This window comes from Agelaius phoeniceus (assembly GCF_051311805.1).
Source record: "Agelaius phoeniceus isolate bAgePho1 chromosome W unlocalized genomic scaffold, bAgePho1.hap1 SUPER_W_unloc_2, whole genome shotgun sequence".
Taxonomy (NCBI): domain Eukaryota; kingdom Metazoa; phylum Chordata; class Aves; order Passeriformes; family Icteridae; genus Agelaius; species Agelaius phoeniceus.
The window spans coordinates 4,737,785-4,756,081 of NW_027509867.1; the positions used below are offsets into that span (position 1 = coordinate 4,737,785).

The window sequence follows — 18,297 nt, forward strand, 5'->3', positions numbered from 1 at the left end:
GGCCTGGTGTCACCAAGGGGGCATTATGACTCCTCAGGGCCTCAGGGAAGCAAGGGACCATTGGGACACTGTGGGGCCCCATGGAACTGAGGGAACATGGAACAGACCTGGCTGGTTTGGCTTCCCAGGGGTCCCCTGACAGGTCTGGCTGATGTTGCAATGTCAAGGGCCGCCTCTCATCAGCTCCTGGAAAACTGGGGCTCCGTGCTTTTCTTGCTATGGGAAAGAACCGCCCCCCTTTTCAGATGCCCATTGCCAAAATTGAAACTCTCCCTAAAGCAATTCCTATATGCAAGGATATCACTCAGAACAAAATCCTGCTTGCTCTGGCTGGCCTTGGCCTCTGGTGGCCATTTCTCATCTGCCCCTGAAACACTGGGGCTCTGTTCCTTCCTTCCTATGGAAAAGAACCGGCTTTCAGGTCCAGGGACCATGGCCAAAATTAGAATTTGGCCTCTCAATTCTGTTTATCCAAGGACTGATCTCAGACAAAAGTAGCCAGGACAGACAGGTCAGGCTGGCCCTGTCCTCTGGTGATTTTCTTAGACTCTGAGCTGAATGTTTTCATTTGAAAACACCTTGGAGAGGGCCCAGAGATCTCCCAGGAAGGTATTTTGAAACCTCGGGCACATGAGCACTATATATGGACAAAGGAGCTCTGTGCTCTGTGCAGTTGTGGTTTTGCATCACGAAAGTGATGTTCTAAGAGAAGCTGCTAGCAGTTTCCTCCATGTCTGACCAAAAAGCCAATCAGTAATCAGCTTTGAGAATTGACAATCTGTTAAACCACTAAGGAAACGGTACACGCCTCTGTGAAGACACATGTTAAAGATGGGAAAGCCTGGGAGGGTCTCTTTCCCTTCTGGCTGGCACAGAGGTAACAAGGCTGACCCGGCCCCGTCTCAGCCAGGCCGGGCCGGGCGGCTCCTGCCGTGGGGCCGGGCCCCTTCCCAGGGACCCCGCCAGGCCCCATCGGCTGCCGGGCAGGGCAGGGGAGGCCGCGGGGCCGAGGCCGGGCCGGGCCATGGCTGCAGTTGGGAACATCTGGGCACTTCTGAGCCCTGCCCCGCCGCCAGCCCGGGCCCAGCCAGGATCCGCCGGGCCCCAGGAGCAGCCCCGGGCCGGGCCGGCTCGGCCAAGATTCTGCCACCCTTGGGCTTCAGCCGCAAGCCCCGGGCAGGGGCAGGAGAAGCCATCGGCCCCCGGCCGTGCTGCTGCTGTGCTCTGGCCTGGCTGCTGAGATCCTGGCCCTGCCCCAGCGCGGCCCATCCTGACACAGCCCCAGCGCAGCCGCTGCAGAAACCTCCATCGTAAAACAGCTCCGGCCGCAAGCACCGAGCCCGGCCGGGGGCACGGAACCATCTGCAGGCCCCGGGTGAGATATGAACTCTTTCAGTGCTTCCATCCTCCCTCCAGTGAGAGAAAAGGACAAAGTGCAGGCACAGAGAGGAGCAACATGAAGACACCGAGGTCACTGAAGAGGAAGTTGAGCCCCAGATGGGAGGTATGAGGAGATGCCTTGATCTTGGGGCTGAAATCCTCTTGTAAAGCTATGGGGAAGGATGGAATTGATACAGACTCTCTTTTTCCCTATAACTAATTCCCTATAACTTGATCTTGAGGCTGAAATCCTCTCGTAAAGCTATGGGGAAGGATGTAATTGATACAGACTCTCTTTTTCCCTATAACTAATTGAAAATATGGGGAGATGACTTGTTCTGCAAAAACCTCCATGCTAAAGTAGGGAATTGTTGAAGTAGCTGTGATCCCATGAGAAGTTTAAACAGAGAAAGAGAGAAGAGTAATGAGATCCTGTGCTATCAGGGAGAGAAGAGGAAGATCTCTGTTCTCAGAGATGAAGATGATTTCAGAAATAGGTGAAAAGAATCTTTGCTCTTGAACAGCTCATCTTTAAACTCATACCCCATAAGCTGACATGGCCCATAAACACAGCTGTGGGGAAAGCTGTGACAAATGGGAGGGACTTCACAATTGCAGATTTTCTGGGCACCTGCTATTCATGGGAATTGAGAGCCACGAGCGAACTTTTTTCTTATGGAGAAGTCTCCATAGCATGAGAGAGAGACTCCTCTGCCTAAGTGAACTGAAGAAAGACTGTTCTAGATGGTGTAAACTGACTGAAACTTTCAGGTTTTGTCTCCTTACATTGTCAGTAAGAAAGAAAAGGTTGTAGGGAGAGGAGAAGTGTTCAGATTCTTATTACTCTTTCTTCTATTTACTGGTAATAAACTTTTCTATATACCCTTTTAAAATTTTGAGCCTACTTTGCCTTTCTCCTAATCCTATCTCACTGCAGGACATGAGTAAATATATTCCAGTGAATGCAATGGTAATTAGCCAACACCAATCCTACTGCACTAATAGGTGCATTGGCTGAGAAATCTCAAATTAGCTAACCAAAAATCACTCCAGATACATCCTTGATAAACTGCATTAGAGCAGAGGGAAATCAGTGCAGAGCCATGGTTTGTCAGGATTTGCTGCATCCTGATGAGCCCTGTGGTGCATTTGGAGCTGAGCCCTTGAACCTCAGGGCCTGAGAGGAGATTGCACAAACCTTTCCAGGAGTCAAAGTCAGAAGAAAACCCAAAAGTGTCTCAAAGCATGAATGGGTCCCACTGAGGTCCATCCCCAACACAGGCTCCACATGGACTCCTTGGAGGAGAGAATTGGAGGCCAGGATTGACCAAAAACATCTCAGAGACTCAGAGTGGAAAGGAAATTCCAAACTACCTTAAAATTTTTGAGAAGCTCAAAGCATTACTGAGCACCACTGAGTGTCAGTACAGAGCTCTCAAGGGACTCATTAAAGCAGATAATTGGGGCCATGATTGCACAAATCTCTCACAGAGTCTGTATCAAAAGGGCAACACCAAGTACCTTCAAATAACTGAAGTACCTTGAAGCATTAATGAGCCCACTGAATGTTGTTACTGATAACGGCTCTCCAGGGACTCATTAAGCAGATAATTGGAACCTGTAAATGCACAATCTTTCTCATAGAGTCTGTATCAAAAGGGAAAGAGGAAGTAGCTTAAGAAACTTAAGTACCCTGAAGTATTAATGAGTCCCAATCAATGCTGCAACCAGCAGAGAATCTCCAGGGACTAATTACAGCAGATAATTGGAGGCCATGATTGCACAAACCTCTCAGAGACTGCAAGGCAAAAGCCAAACCCCAAGTCCATTGAAAAACCTGCAGTCCCTGCAGGGAGCATGAAGGAGCCCCCAGGGCCATTGCTGAGCAAGGCTCCCCAGGGACTCCTTGCAGCAGATCCTTGAGGCCACTGGGATGTGGGCTAGGGGGGGATGCTGAGGGCAGCACAAGGGGCTGACAGTGCCCAGCCTGGCTGGGGCTGGGCCAGGAGGCTCCAGGGCCTCAGGACAAGGTGTCTCCTCCCAGCCCTTACTGGCACAGACCCTGCTGTGGCCCAGGGCACCAAGACTTGGCTTCTCTTTGTCCCCACCTGTCATCACTGCCTGCAGTTCTCTGCTCTGCCTGGGGCCTGGGGACACTTTCTCACTCGTGTCCCTCAATGGGACCCATTAAAAGTCCAAGAAACTTTGGAGTTGGATTCTGCCTTGGAGTTCTGCAGAGGTTTCTTCAGCTCCCTCTCAGGGACTGATGTCCAGGCCCTGAGCACAAAGCCCCAGAGGCTGATTAAAGTCCTTGTGCTGTGTCTGTGCTGCTGAGCTGGGCTGGACTCCTGGCACAGAGGCAGCTCCTGCTCACCAAGAAGAGCTTCAAAAGCACATTTCTCTGGATGAGCAGCTCTTGTGCCAGCCCAGCAGGGCTGGGGCACTGCCTGCAGCCAGCCCGGGCACAGCACAGAGGCACAGAGAGCTTCAATCAGTCAGGGCTGGGAAGGGGCTGAGAAGTGCCTGGGGCACAATCACTGCCAGCCCTTGGCACAGGAACCTCTGGCTGCAGGACAGTGCAGCTGCAGCTCCTGGAGCCATCTCCTCAAGCTGGAACATGCCAATGCCTGCAGAGCCTGTGAGTGCATTCTCTGCTTGTGTCTTGTGCAGAGCAGCCAGGGGTGCCCAGGGCTGTCCTGCAGAGCAGGGTCCTGCAGCCCAGGGTGCTGTGCTGGGGCAGGGACTCTGCTGCCTGCCAGGGACAGCTCTCAGCCAGCCCTGGCAGCTGCTCCCAGCACTGGGGGACAAGATCTGGGTGGCAGGAGACAGCTGGTGAGGCTTGGAAGTGTTCTCCTTGTGTGGGGAGGATGCTCCATTGTTCAGGACTGATCCGAGCATGGCATTTAACTGCAGAACATTTCCAAGTAGATGATAGAGGGAGCACAGCAAGGCAGGGTTTGCATATAAGGGAAAATCCTGCTTTTTTAATCTACTGCTCTGGGTTGCCTGGATATGAAACTGCCCATAGATATTCATATCTCAGTTAAGGCTGGGAAAAATAAATTTAAAAATTCTCTTAGATCTGAATAAACTTTGCAGTTACAGAGATCAACAGAGGGCCCCTGAGCGAAAGCTTCAGTGTCGCTTTTTCAGCCTCCTCAGGGTTGCTCTGACATTGCCATCAGAGCCTGCAGAGCCAGAGCTGCCCCTGGGCAGTGCCTGAGCTGGGAGGGCTCTGCAGGGCAGAGCTGAGCCCCCAGGGCTGGCCTGGGCTCTGGCAGCACTGGCAGGGCCCAGCCCTGGGCACAAGGAAGCAGCTGCTGGCAGGGACAGCTCCAGGCAGCAGAGCCCTGGGCAGGCAGTGGGGGGAAAGTGCCCCCAGGCTGTGCTGGGATATTTCAAGTCCTCTCCAAACCCAACTATTCCATGATTACTTTTCTTACAGATCCCCATGCCAAGGCATCACAGCAAATGTCCAACAGCAGCTCCATCAGGCACTTCCTGCTGCTGGCATTGGCAGACACGCGGCAGCTGCAGCTCCTGCACTTCTGCCTCTTGCTGGGCATCTCCCTGGCTGCCCTCCTGGGCAACGGCCTCATCATCAGCGCCGTAGCCTGCGGCCACCACCTGCACACGCCCATGTTCTTCTTCCTGCTCAACCTGGCCCTCGCTGACCTGGGCTCCATCTGCACCACTGTCCCCAAAGCCATGCACAATTCCCTCTGGGACACCAGCAACATCTCCTACACTGGATGTGCTGCACAGCTCTTTTTCTTTGTGTTCTTCATCTCAGCAGAGCTTTCCCTCCTGACCATCATGTGCTACGACCGCTACGTGTCCATCTGCAAACCCCTGCACTACGGGACCCTCCTGGGCAGCAGAGCTTGTGCCCACATGGCAGCAGCTGCCTGGGCCAGTGCCTTTCTCTATTCACTGCTGCACACAGCCAATACATTTTCCCTGCCCCTGTGCCATGGCAATGCCCTGGGCCAGTTCTTCTGTGAAATCCCACAGATCCTCAAGCTCTCCTGCTCCAAATCCTATCTCAGGGAACTGGGGCTTCTTGCTTTTAGTGGCTGTTTGGTATTTGGCTGTTTTGTGTTCATTGTTTTCTCCTGTGTGCAAATCTTCAGCGCTGTGCTGAAGATCCCCTCTGAGCAGGGACGGCACAAAGCCTTTTCCACCTGCCTTCCTCACCTGGCTGTCATCTCCCTGTTCCTCACCACTGGCACATTTGCTCATCTGAAGCCCCCTTCCCTGTCCTCCCCATCCCTGGATCTGGCCCTGTCAGTTCTGTACTCGGTGGTGCCTCCAACCCTGAACTCCCTCATCTACAGCCTGAGGAACCAGGAGCTCAAGGCTGCTGTGAAGAGACTGATGACTGGATGCTTTCGGAAACAGTAAACTGCTGGCCAGTTTCTGCAAATTACTTTAAATAAAAGTCATCTTTGACACTTCTTGTTGGTTTCATTTTCATGGTCCTTTGTCTTTCTTTTACTTTTTTCATATTGTCCACAAAGAAATGGCATTGTTTGTGCCATTTCTCATTTTGTTTCTCTCCACTTTCCCTGTGGCCCCACACTGTTTCAATGAGGGGCTGCACTCTTGATGGGTTTAAATGAACTAAAGGACCTCCCAGCAGAGTTTTCTGCAGAGATGCCCTTTTGTTGCCTTCTCTGGAGCTGCAGCAGCAATGTCTGTGTGCAGAGCTGGGGCAGATCAGTGCTGGCCCAGCAGCTGTGCCCAGCAGCAGCAGCAGCAGCAGCACTTGGTGTTGCCAGTGCTGCTGCCGTGGCCCTGCCCCGCTGCCCTGGTGGCCCTGGTGTTGCTGCAGGGCCTGAGTGCTCTCGGGGCCGGGCACAGCCCTGGGGGTGGCAGTGCCGGGGCTGCAGCAGGGACAGGCCATGGGCACTGCTGGGGCAGCGCTGACGCCTCAGGCCAGGCCCTGGGGGCTCCAGGCTCCTTGCCCAGGCTCTCTCAAGAACACGGCCAGGCCAATGCTCAGCACAGAAACCCCCGTGAGCAGCCCCAGGCTGGCCGTGGGCAGGCTGGGGGCAAACAGCATGGCTGGGGCTCTGCAAGGGCCCTGGGCCAGACGGGAAGGAGCAGCAGAGCAGGGGCTGATCCATGCCCAGTGCGCTGCACAGCCCAGGGCAGCGTCCCAGAGTGTCCTCATGCAGCTGCCAACAACATCCCCCCTCTGCAGCCCTGGCCTCTCCCCCAGCTCACACAGGTGCCCCATCCTTGCAGGCACAGACACGGCAGCACTGCCTCAGCAGCCCCTGTTTGCATTGCACACAGCAGGGCCAGCACCCCCATGCTGTTGCTGTGGGGACATGAACCTGAGGGAGCACAAATGCCATCAGCCCCTGGGGCCAGCCAGGGCTGGGGGACACCAGGGAAACCACTCAGCTTTGTCCTGGCCTCTGCACTCAGCCAGAAAGTTTGTTCCCATCAGCTGGGAGTTTCCTGTGCCACTGCAGACGCTGTTGCTCAGAGCCAGGGCTGCCTGGCAGCCACCCCCAAACTGCCCTGAGAATTTCTTTGGCTTCACCTTTGCTTTCTTTACTCCTCCTGCTACAAATTTCTTCCTCTTGCCCACCCCAGGGGGCCCAGAACTGGACACAGCACTGGAGGTGCTGCCCAAGCAGTGCCCCCGAGCAGAGTAGAAGAATCCCTGCCCTGTTCCTGCTGGCCACACCGTTCCTGATCCAGGCCAGGAGCCATTGGCCTTCTTGGCCACCTGGGCACACTGCTGCCTCATGTCCAGCCTGCTGTCCATCAGTCCCTGCAGGTCCCTTTCTGCCTGGCTGTTCTCCAGCCACTCTGTCCCCAGCCTGCAGCACTGGGGCCAAATATCAGGGCCTGGCACTAGGATTTGTTAAACCTCACCTTGTTGGATTCATCCCCTGGATCCAGCCTGTCCAGGGCCCTGTGTAGAGCCCTCCTACCCTCCAGCAGGTCAACACTCACATCCAGCATGGTGTCATCTGCAAAGATGTCCTTGATTCCAAGGGGCCCCTCAGTGTCACAATGCCCTCTTGGTTACACCAGGCCCTGCACTGTCACACTGGTCTCCTTGGTTCCATGAGGCCTCAAACTGTGACAATGGACTCCTTGGTTCCATGGGGCACCAGGGTGTCACAATGGCCCCATGGTCACATGAGGTCCCACACTGTCACCATGGTCTCTGGGGTTCCACAAGTCCCCTCAGTGTCACAATGGACTCCTTGTTTCCACAAGGCCACACAGTGTCACAGCATTATTCCAGATCCCTTGAGGCCCCATCGTGTCACAGTGGCCCCTTGGTTTCACAGGATCCTGCAGTGTCACAATGTCCCCTTGGTTCCATGAGGCCCCGCAGTGTCAGAACGGCCCCTTGGTTCCACTGGGCCCTGCAGTCTCCCAATGGTCCCCTTGGTTTTGCAGTGTCAAGATGGTGAAACCCTTGGTTACACGAGGCCCTGCAGTGTCACAATGGCCTCTGTGGTTCCACGAGGACCCAGAGTGTCACAGGGCACTCCCTGATTCCATTTGGCCCCACAGCACCACAGTGGACCCCTGGTTCTGTGGGGCTGCACGGTGTCACCATGGTCCTCTTAGTTCCACAAGGCCCTGCAATGTCACAATGGCCCCAGAGTGTCCCAATCATCAGAGAATGACAGAATCAAATAGGCTGGAAAAGACCTTTGGGATCATCAAGTCCAACCAATGCCCTGATACTGCCTTGTCACCCAGACCATGCCACTGAGTGCCACTGGAGAGGGACAGTGACTCTGCCACCTCCCCCCTGGCCAGCCCATTCCAGTTCCCACTCACCCTTTCTGTGAAGAACTCCTTCCTATTGTCCAGCCTCAGCCTCCCCTGGTGCAGCTTAAGGCTGGGTCTTCTTGTCCTGCCCTCCAGCAGATCCACACTCACACCCAGCTTGGTGCCATCTGCAATTTGTGAATGCTGGACTCGATCCCCTCACCCAGACCATCAGTGAAGATATTAAACAGGACTGGGCCCAGCACAGATCCCTGGGGACAGCACCAGTGCCTGGACACCAGCTGGGTGCAGCACCATCCCCACCACTCTCTGGGCCCAGCCTGCAGCCAGCTCTTAAATCTCCCAGCCAGGAGGGAACCTGCCCAAGCCGTGGGCTGCAGCTTTTCCAGGGAATGCTGTCAGAGACAGAGTCAAAGGCTCTGCTGGAGTCCAGGCACACAACATCCACAGCCTTTCCCACATCCACAGGTGGGTCACCTGGGCATAAAAGGAGACCAGGTTGGTCAGGCAGGACCTGCCACCCCTAAATCCACGCTGGCTGGCTCTGATCCCTGGGCCATCCTGTGGGTGCCCTGTGATGGCACTCAAGGTGATCTGTTCCATAACCTTGCCGGGCACCCAGGTCAGGCTGACAGGCCTGGAGTTCCCCAGCTCCTCCTTCCAGCCCTTCCTGGGGATGGGCTCACACTGGCACCTCCAGTGCTCTGGGCCCTCCCTGCTGAGCCAGGACTGATGGTAAATGATGGAGAGCAGCTTGGGGAGCTCATCCACAGCTCCCTCATCCCCCTGGGATGGATCCCATCTGATCCCATAGACCTGTGAGCATCTGAGTGGCTCAGCAGGTCAGCAACTGCTTCTTCCTGGATTCCAGGGGGCTGTTCTGCTCCCTGTGCCCATCCACCAGCTCAGGAGAACACTTGTCCTGAGGACAGCCTGTCCTAATATTGAAAATTGAGACAAACAAGGTTTTAAGTAGCTCAGCCTTTTCCTTATCTTTAGTTATTGTATTCCCCACTTTATCCAATAAAGAGTAGAGGTTCTCCTTCTCCCTCCTTTTGCTATATTTTTTTTTATAAAAACATTTTTATTTTTTTACAGAAGCTGATAGGTTAAGTTCTGCTTGAGTTTTCAGCTCTCAAATTTTCTTTCTGCATAACCTAACAACATCCTTAAACACTTCCTTAGTTGTCAGTCCATTTTCCCCTTTTCCCACAAAAAGCTCCATGTGGAGCCAGGACAGTCCTTTTCCTCACCAGCTCATCTTTTGCCACACTGGGACAGGCTGCTCCTTCCCCCTTAAGATTCCTTTCTTGAAATTTGTCCATCCTTCCCAGCCCTCTTTGTTTTTAAGGGCTGTTTCCCTTAAAAAATCAGTACCTGATTTGGTACTTCCCAGATCTGCATCCTAAACAGGCCAAAGTCTGCCCTTCCTAATTCCAGTGTAGTTTTGTTGCTGCCCCTCCTCCTTTCACCGAACATTGAAAACTTGATTATTTCATGGTCACTGTGCCCCAGGCAGCCTCTGAGCCCCACATCTGCCCCCAGCCCTTCTCTGTTTGTGAGAAGCAGCAGACAGAGCTTTCCTTGGCAGTGGGAGTGTCACCAAAAACTCAGTAAAACAGAAAACTCTTTTTAACCCCAGTGTAGCATTAAGAAGCAGCATTCTTTACTCAGCTGGATGCATGGGGGAGAGCTCCACCCAAAGCCTTGTAGGCTGAGTACAGGAAAGTTTCTGTTTATTTTCTGTATTTTGCACACACATTCATTGATTGTCTTGGACTAAACACACATATGATAATCATTTCCCCCAAATCATTGATATATATCCCCTCCCCTTTACCCATGTGTTCTTCCAGACCCCTGGGGGTCTCTCTGGTGGTCCCTGGTGGTCGTGGACCCCAATGTTCCAGTGGGCCTGGCTGAGCTGGCAGGACCCTGAGGCTGCTGAACTTCCAGTTCCCCTTCTCACACAATGGGCATTGTGTGGTTTCCATAGGCCTGGGGATATGGAGAACAAGCTCCAGGTGTCAGCTCACCTGGTGTAGGCAATTGATCATCTGGTAACATGAGGTGACAGAGTGGGCTATGACATCAAAGAGTGGGTCATGTGACATCATTGAGAAGCTATGACATCATAGGCTGCCTCTGTGACATCACAGAGCAGATGTCTGACATCACAGAGCAGATGTCTGACATCACAGAGCAGACTATGACATCACAGAGTTGGCTGTGACATCAGAGACCAGCTGTGTGACATTAGAGAATGGCTGTGACATCCCAGAGCAGGCTGTGACATCCCAGAGGGGCTGTGTGACATCCCAGAGGGGCTGTGTGACATCCCAGCAGGGCTGTGTCAGGTCACTGGGTTGGTCACTCGGCCCCAGCTCCCCCTCACAGTTTCTCCAAACGAGTCCAATGCTCTCCATGCCCAGCGGGGTCCCTGTCCCCCAGGATCCCCCCGGCCCACCTGGAGCCACAGCCTCCACCAAAGGATGTTCCACAGGATCCACCCCAGAGCTTGACATGGGGACAAGGGGCCAGGGCTGTGTGACCAGGACATCAAGGACGGGGATTATCCAGGTCTCTGTGGCCTAGGTTTGGGTTGCTCAGGGCAGGAAAGATGTCTGGCAGCTGGAGCAGGGTCTGGGAAGGGCCTCCAAGGTGGGGCTGGAGCCCCTGGGCTGTGAGCAGAGGCTGAGGGAGCTGGGCTTGTCCAGCCCAGAGCAGGGAAGGCTGAGGGGCGCCTCATCCCAGCCTGGCAGTGCCAGCGAGGAGGGGATGGAGAACACAGAGCCAGGCTCTTCCCTGGGGGCCTGGTGGGAGACAAAAGCCAATGGGTGGAAGGGGAAAGAGGGGAGATCAGCCAGGACAGGAGGAGATGAAATGAGTCAGGCTGGTTTCAGCATTTCCTCAACACCAAGAGCAGCCTGACCTCCCTTCTCCATCCACCACTGACAGCTTTGCAAATCAGGAATTGTTGGAGCTGTTTTGCACCCACTCCAGGATGAGCATCCTGATACAAGGACCTAATTGTGTTTATATCTATAACAGAGTCATGTTTGTCAAAAATGACTTTTAGTATGGAAATCCCTTGTGGATGGTGGACTCATCAGATGCTGCTGGGACGTTGCACTTAGCTCAGGGAAGAGCGAGATTGTTATTAAATTGTGTCCTGTTCAACCATGGTCTGTTGGCCATGAAGAGAAACTTTCTGTGCCTCTGAGTCTCAGCAGTTCCTGACCCCCAAAGGACACAAACCTGATGAGTTGTGGTTCCTGCTCCAGTGGTAGCACTTGCACCTCCCTCCATAGCCAGAGCAGAGCTCCCTTGTCCCAGAGAGTCCCTGGCAATGCAGGGATGAAGGAAACAGGACAGGCTGTGGGGATCAGAGGCAGGGCAGAGCAACGGAGAAGAATGACTTTTGCATTGGATGGACCTGTGCCTTCCCTTGCCTTTGCTGGCTGACAAGAAATGAACATCCCTCTGTGTCTCGGGCAGCTCCTTCTGCAAGGAAAGCAGGTGGGAGTTGGAGCCAAGGAGCTGAAAGCTGCAGGTGAAGCCTGGGCTGGAGGGAGCTGAGATTTGCACAAGGCTGCTCTGAGTGCCAGGGCATGGATGGGGGAAATGGTGGGGTGGGCGTAGGGACAGAGTCTGATTGATTGCCAGCCATGAAGGGTCTTGATTTTCATATCCATTCAAACTGCATGAGGAGGTACTTGGATTCAGCGTCAATTGGAGACTACACATATCAAATTTATGATCAGAAAAAAAAACCCGAAACAGGACCTAAAAAATCTTTGCTCACTTTCTTTTTAAATAGAACATATTCAGTTTGAATACACTACTGCAATCTGTCTAAGTAACCACAAATTATTTGAAAATTAAAATCAAATGATTCCCAGAGGCTTGGCTTGTTCAGGTGTTCTGAATGTTAATGAGCCCTGGGACACTGAATTCCTGCACTGAAGAGCTGAAGGCTGAACAAGCCTCTGGAGCAGTGAAATTCAGCAGCAGCCTCCAAGTTGCTGAGGATGTCAGCAGCCCCCAGTGAGGCCATCCCTGCCCAGAGACCGTGGGGGAATGGGCAGACAAGGAGAGCGTCCCTGGGGCTGGGGCAGCACAACTCAGAGGCACCAGCGGCTCCAGCTGGGCAATGGAGTGTGGAATGTGGCTGGGAAAGCCCTGCCTGGGCTGGGCCAAGCAGGACACACAAGCCCTGACCCCCATCCACTAAAAAACACTCTCAACGAGACAATTAAAAGGAATTAGAATTGTTTGTGTACACTGAGTTGGATGCACTGGAGAAATATCAGCAAGAGATTCTCAGGAGCTCTAAACAACAAAAGAGGAACTTTACTGACAACTTTAGAATATCAGAGAAACTTTGTCAAAAGGTTTAATACAACATTCAATTAACAAGAAACACTTCTAATAACATTAACTTTGCTCATTCAATTTCCCAAACTCTAAGCCTGTTCCATTTTAGGTTACTCAAATTTTGCAAGAAGAGGGAATAAGAGGAAGACAAATAAGATTTAGAGAAGCACACACACACCTTGTAACTCCTGGATACCAGCATTGTTCAGATGGAAATTCCAAGAGGATGCAGGGTCAAGATGTGTGCTTGCCTTGTGGTCAGCCTTCAATCCCCCTTGGTCTCCCTGGGCCCTTCCCCCAGGTGGGGCTTGGGCTCATTTGGTCCCTCAGGAGCTGGGCTGGGGCTGCAGAGGTGGCTGTGGAGCATTGCCTGTGCTGTGCCAGGGACTGGCAGCCACTGCTGGGCTGGGATAGAGGCTCTGGGGGGATTGGGGTTCCAGGGCAGGGCAGGGCTGGGCTTCCAGGGCAGGGCAAGGCTGGACCTGTCCCTTCCTCCCCCACACATGAAATGTTTCCAGCCAGCAGTCTCCTCCAGTCTGTCACAACAGGGAATGTTGGAGGTGAAATCCCAATTCTGGCCATTGGCGCCCGGCGAAGAAGGATAGTTCGTTTCCATAGGAAGGAAAGCCCAGAGCCCCAGAATTAGAAAGGCAGGTGAGAGCCCCAGTAGGCCAAGGCAAGCCAGACTTGTCAGGAATGGCAGATCTGGGAGCAGTCTTTGTATTTAGGGAATTTAGGAGGTGGAAGCCCAATCTTGGCCATGGGCACATGCAGAAGCAACACAGTTCTTTTCCATAGGAAGGAAAGCACGGAGCCTTCCCCAGTGTTTTGTGGACAGATGGGAGGTGACCCTCATGAAACCATTGCCAGCCAGACTTGTCCTGGCAATATTCCTATTGGAACAATCCCTGCAAATAAGGATATTTGGAGGTCAAGTCACAATTCTGGCAATGGGTGCCTGTAGACAAAGGAGAGTTCTTTTCCATAGGAAGGAAATCATGGAGCCCCAGTGCTTCAGCAGCAGAAGAGAAGAGACCCTCAACATGCCAAGGTCAGTTGGACCACCCAGGTGGCTCCTGGGAGGCCAAAGCTGCGGGGCCTGTTCTGTGTTCCCTTGGTTTTGTGGGACCCCACTGTGTCACATTGGTGCCTTGGATCTATGAGGCCCCACAGTGCCATAAGAGTGACTTGTTTCCATGGGGTCCAGTAGTGTCAAATGGCTCCTTGATAACAAGACCCTCAGTGTCACAATGGACCCTTGGTTCAATGGGGTCTCACAGTTTCACAGTGGCCCCTAGGTTCCATAAGGCCCTGCAGTGTCACAATGGTTCCAATGATTCCATGAGGCCCCACAGTGTCACAATGGCCTCCGTTGTTCCCCAGCCCCCACAATGTCACGGGACTCCTCTGTTCCATGAGCCCTGCAATGTCAAAATGGACCTTGGACCCTGGGGGTTTGCAGTGTCACAATGGCCTGCTTTGGCTCCACAGTGTCACAATGGACCAATGATGACTGGAGGCCCCTCTGTGTCACCCTGGAGCTTTGGTTCCATGCATCCCTGCAGTGTCACAAAGGCCTCTGGGTTTCACCAGGCCCCACAGTATCACAATGGTCCTCTTGGTTCTGTGGGGACCCCCAGGGTCACAATGGTCTCAGTGGTTCCATGAGGCCTCACAGTGTCACAATGCTTTCCTTTTTGCATAGGGCCTCACAGTGTCACAATGATTCTATGAGTCTCCATGATTCTATGAATCCCCTCAGTGTCACAATGTCCCCTTGGTTCTATGAGGCTGTGAAGTGGCTTAATGGTCTCTCCATTAGGTTCCCTGCAGCCTTGCAATGTCACAATGGACCGTGGCTCCATGGGGTCTCACAGGTCACAACGGCCCCTTAGAGTCTCATGACACCCCAAAGTGTCACAATGGCATTACAGTTCCATGAGGCCCCATGGTGTCACAATGGACCCTTGGTTTGATGGGGCCTCTCAGTGTCACAATGATCCCTACATTCCATGAAGCCTCACAGCGTCAGTATGGTCCCTTTTGTTCAATGAGGCCCAGCAATGTCACAGTGCTCTCCATGATTCCATGAGGCCCCACAGTGTCACAATGGTCCCTTGGTTCCATGGGCCCTGTGCTGCTGCATTCCCCCCTCCCCTTCTCAGGCCGCCCTGCCAGCTGAGAAATGCTCCTTGGGGCTCGGCCTTGGCCAACAGCCCCCGGGCTCAGCTCCTCTGCAGCTCATCCCAAACACTGTCTGCTCCAGGCACTGCTGCTGCCCAACCAGCTCCTGCTTTCTGGAGGAGCAGCCCTGGGAACTGGTTTTGTTCCCTCAGTGGCACAACATCCCTGTTCTCACCCTGCCAAAGAAAGCTGTTGGTGCCAAGTGCGGCCAGGATGAACCATTGCTGGGACTGAAGCCCCTCTCTTGGGGCCCTGCAAACAGCGCTCCAAAAGGAGCCCTTGGAGCTCTCCTGGGCCAGCGACTCCCTCTGAGTGGGGCCTCTCCCAGCCGGGAACTCTCCCGTTTGCTGCACTCGGGGATCCCCAACAACGACGGAGCCTGGGCCGATCCCCCACTCCTCCAGGCTCAACCCTTCACCCGCTGGGGAGATGCCAAAGGATCCACAGGGAGCATTTCCTGCCCTCAGGGGAATTTCTGCCAGGTGCCTTGCACTGACTCTTTGTGTCTGTGTGCACACAGGAGTGCCTGTGCTGGGGAAATGTGGCAGAAATGTTGCTCTCTGAGGGGCTTGAGTGCCTTGGATAGCTGAGTCAGTCAGGCCTGTAAGGTTTAATCACAAGGTCTAAGAGTTGTTCTTTTGCTAAGTTGTTTAATATAAGTTATAAGCGGAGTTGATTACTGTTAAATGTTATTCCTTTGTTAAATTGCAAAGTCATAGGTTTTAAGTTCGCTTAAATACAGTTAAGTGCTGTTCTTTTGCTAAATTGTGAAGTTGAAGGTATCAGTCAAGGTTAAGGTAGAAGTTAAGTCCTGTTAAGTTTGAGCTCTGTTAAGCTTGTGGCCTGTATTCCTTTTATCCTTGCCCTCACTCTCCTTGTGTCACACACACACACAGGGACAGTTCTTGGCTCATTTCTGGTTCGATTGCTTGGATTTTGCTTGGTTTTGTTGTTGCTTTGTTTCCTTGGTGTGCCTGAAGTGTCCAGTCAGGAGCAGAGTGACTCTTGCCAAGGAACTTTGTGGGGCTGTTGCTTAATATTAAATCTGGTTTCTGCTAATCCCTTGCTGGGGATTTTTTCAGCGCACTCAAGGCCTCGTTGGTACCAGGGTGAAGGAGCCCTGGCCCAGGCTCTGGCCCTGGGGGACACGGGGACGCTGCCGGGGGGTCCCTGTCCCCCTGTGCCACCCCCAGGGCCCCGGCCCCCCGTCCCCATGTCAGGCTCTGGGGTCGATCTCGTGGAACATCCTCTGGGGGAGGCTGCGGCGCCGGGGGCGGGGGGACCTGGGGGGACAGGGGACCCCGCTGTGCACGAGCAGGGTTGGACTGCTCTGGGGGGAACTGTGAGGGGGGCCGGGGCAGAGTGACCTCTCCAGTGACCTCACACAGCCCCCGTGATGTCACACAGCCCCTGTGATGCCACACAGCCCCCTGGGATGCCACACAGCCCCCTGTGATGTCACACAGCCTCCTGTGATGTCACACAGTCCCTTTGCGATGTCACACAGCTCCCTGTGACATCACAGAGCCAACTCTATGATGTCACACTGTGATGTAATACACCTGTTCTGTGATGTCACAGAAGATGCTGAGATGTCAAAAAGTCACTATGTCATGTCACTGTCTGTTCTGTGAGGTCACAGCCTGCTCTGTGATGTTACACAGCCACCCTGTGATGTCACAACCCCCTCTCTGATGCCACAGAGCCACATTCTCTGATGGCAGAGTCTGCTCTATGGCCTCACATCCTACTCTTGGATGTCACAGCCAGCTCTGTGATGTCACAACCCCCTCAGTGATGTCACAGAACCCTCAAGAATTCAGTTACATTGAAACACTGAAGTTTCTTGTACTTTGAAGAGATCCCTGTCGGGGACACACCTGAGAAAGCATCCCCAGGTTCCAGGTAGAGCAGAACACTGGTGGCAGTGATGACAGGTGGGGACAAGCAAGGCAAAGGTGTCTCTGGTGCTGAGCAAACCTGCGCCTCTGTCCCTGCAGGCTGTGGGCATCCCCCGGCTGCCCCACCTGGCTGGGCCCTTCCTTTGCTGACAGCTCTGCCTCCTGCCTGCCCCTGCCTGCCCACACAAAGCCTTGGGCTGCTCCAGGCTCCTCCTGGGGGATGTGCTGCACCACAGCCCTGCCCTGGCAGGGAAATTCCTTTCTTGTCATGTCCAGTCTGGCCTTCCCCAGCTGCCCTTTCCATTAATTCTTTCTTTCTCTCGCTGTTCCCTACTATGTCAAAAGGATCCACCCTCTCTGAAACTACCCTTCAATACCTCCCAGGGCTCTCCTCTGATGTCCTCAGTCTCCACTCCACTGAGCACAGAGTTCCTGTGTCCCTATAGAGTGGTCAAGCACTTGAGGCCAAGAGCACCTGGACAAGAGGGACAGTTCTTTTCTATAAGAAGGAAAAGAACCCCAGGGTTTGAAGGCAGATGAGAAGCAGTCACCAGAGGCCAAGGCAGCCAGACCCGTCTGTCCTTGCAGCTTTTGTCTGAAAACAACGCTTGGATATATGGGGAGTTTTGGGGGGGGGAATTCCATTTCAGCCACGGGTTCCTGGACTGGAATGACAGTTCTCCATACAAAGGAAAGGGTGGAGCCCCAGTGTTTCAAAGGCTGATTAGAGGCAGCCCCAAGGAGGCCAAGGCCAGCCAGATCTGCTGTCAGGGAAGAATCCTTGGATAGACAGAATTTGGGAGGCCAAACCCCACTTTTGTCTATGGGCATCTGGACGAGAAGGACAGTTCTTTTCCATAAGAAAGGGAAGTACGGTGTTGCAGACATCGTTTTATGAAAATCCTTTCATTAGGATTTTTTCCTGCTGAGAAGCTGAGAGGCTTCAGCAACAAAATGTAAACAATGGTTATCTGCTGCTGTGGAATGCAACAGGTGCATCTGTGATTAGCCCATCTTGGGTGTTTACAATTAATGGCCAACCACAGCCCAGTTAGCTTGGACTCTCTGTCCGAGAGACAAACCATTATTATTCATTCTTTTCTATTCTTAGCTTAGCTAGCCTTCTGAGATGAAACTTTCCTTCTATGCTTTTTAGTATAGTTTTATTGTAATGTAGATCATAAAATAATAAATCAAGCCTTCTGAACATGGAGTCAACATTCTCATCTCTTCCCTCACCTGAAAACCCCTGTGAACACCATCACAGTACGGAGCCCCAGTTCTTCAAAGGCAGATGAAAGCTGGCCCTCAGGAAGCCAAGGGAACCTGGACAGTCCTGGCAGCTTTTGTCTGGGAGCTATCCTTGGATATAAAGAATTTTGGAGGCAGATTCTCAGGTTTGGCCATGGATGCCTGGACATAAAAGATGTTTTTTTTTAATGGGAAGAAAAGCACAGGCCCCTGGTGTTTTGAAGGCAGATGAGAGTTGGCCCCCAAGAAGGTGAGGCCAAGGCCAGCTAGAGTTTTCTGTCCTGGCAGGTTTCATACAGGAATAGTCTTTGGATATAATCAGATCTGGACGAGGAATCCCAATTTTGGCCATGAACCCCTGGAGGAGAAGGACAGTTCATTCCCACAGGAAGGAAAGCACACAAATCCAGGGTTTCAGGGGCTGATAAGAAGT

The 18,297-nt window shown here is 53.2% G+C and overlaps 2 protein-coding genes across 2 annotated transcripts in view; one reads left to right on the plus strand and one right to left on the minus strand.

Moving 5' to 3' along the window:
• Positions 1-18,297, minus strand: part of LOC143692674 (uncharacterized) — a 127,079-nt gene that overhangs the window by 6,311 nt on the left and 102,471 nt on the right. The window lies entirely within an intron of this gene.
• LOC143692727 (olfactory receptor 14J1-like) lies at positions 4,852-5,784 on the plus strand. The gene has a single exon (XM_077172970.1). The coding sequence runs from the start codon at positions 4,852-4,854 to the stop codon at positions 5,782-5,784; it is 933 nt and encodes a 310-aa protein (XP_077029085.1).

What these genes read in the sequence shown, in the direction of transcription:
- LOC143692727 (XM_077172970.1), top strand. Translation starts at nt 4,852, where the DNA reads ATGTCCAACAGCAGCTCCATCAGGCACTTCCTGCTGCTGGCATTGGCA.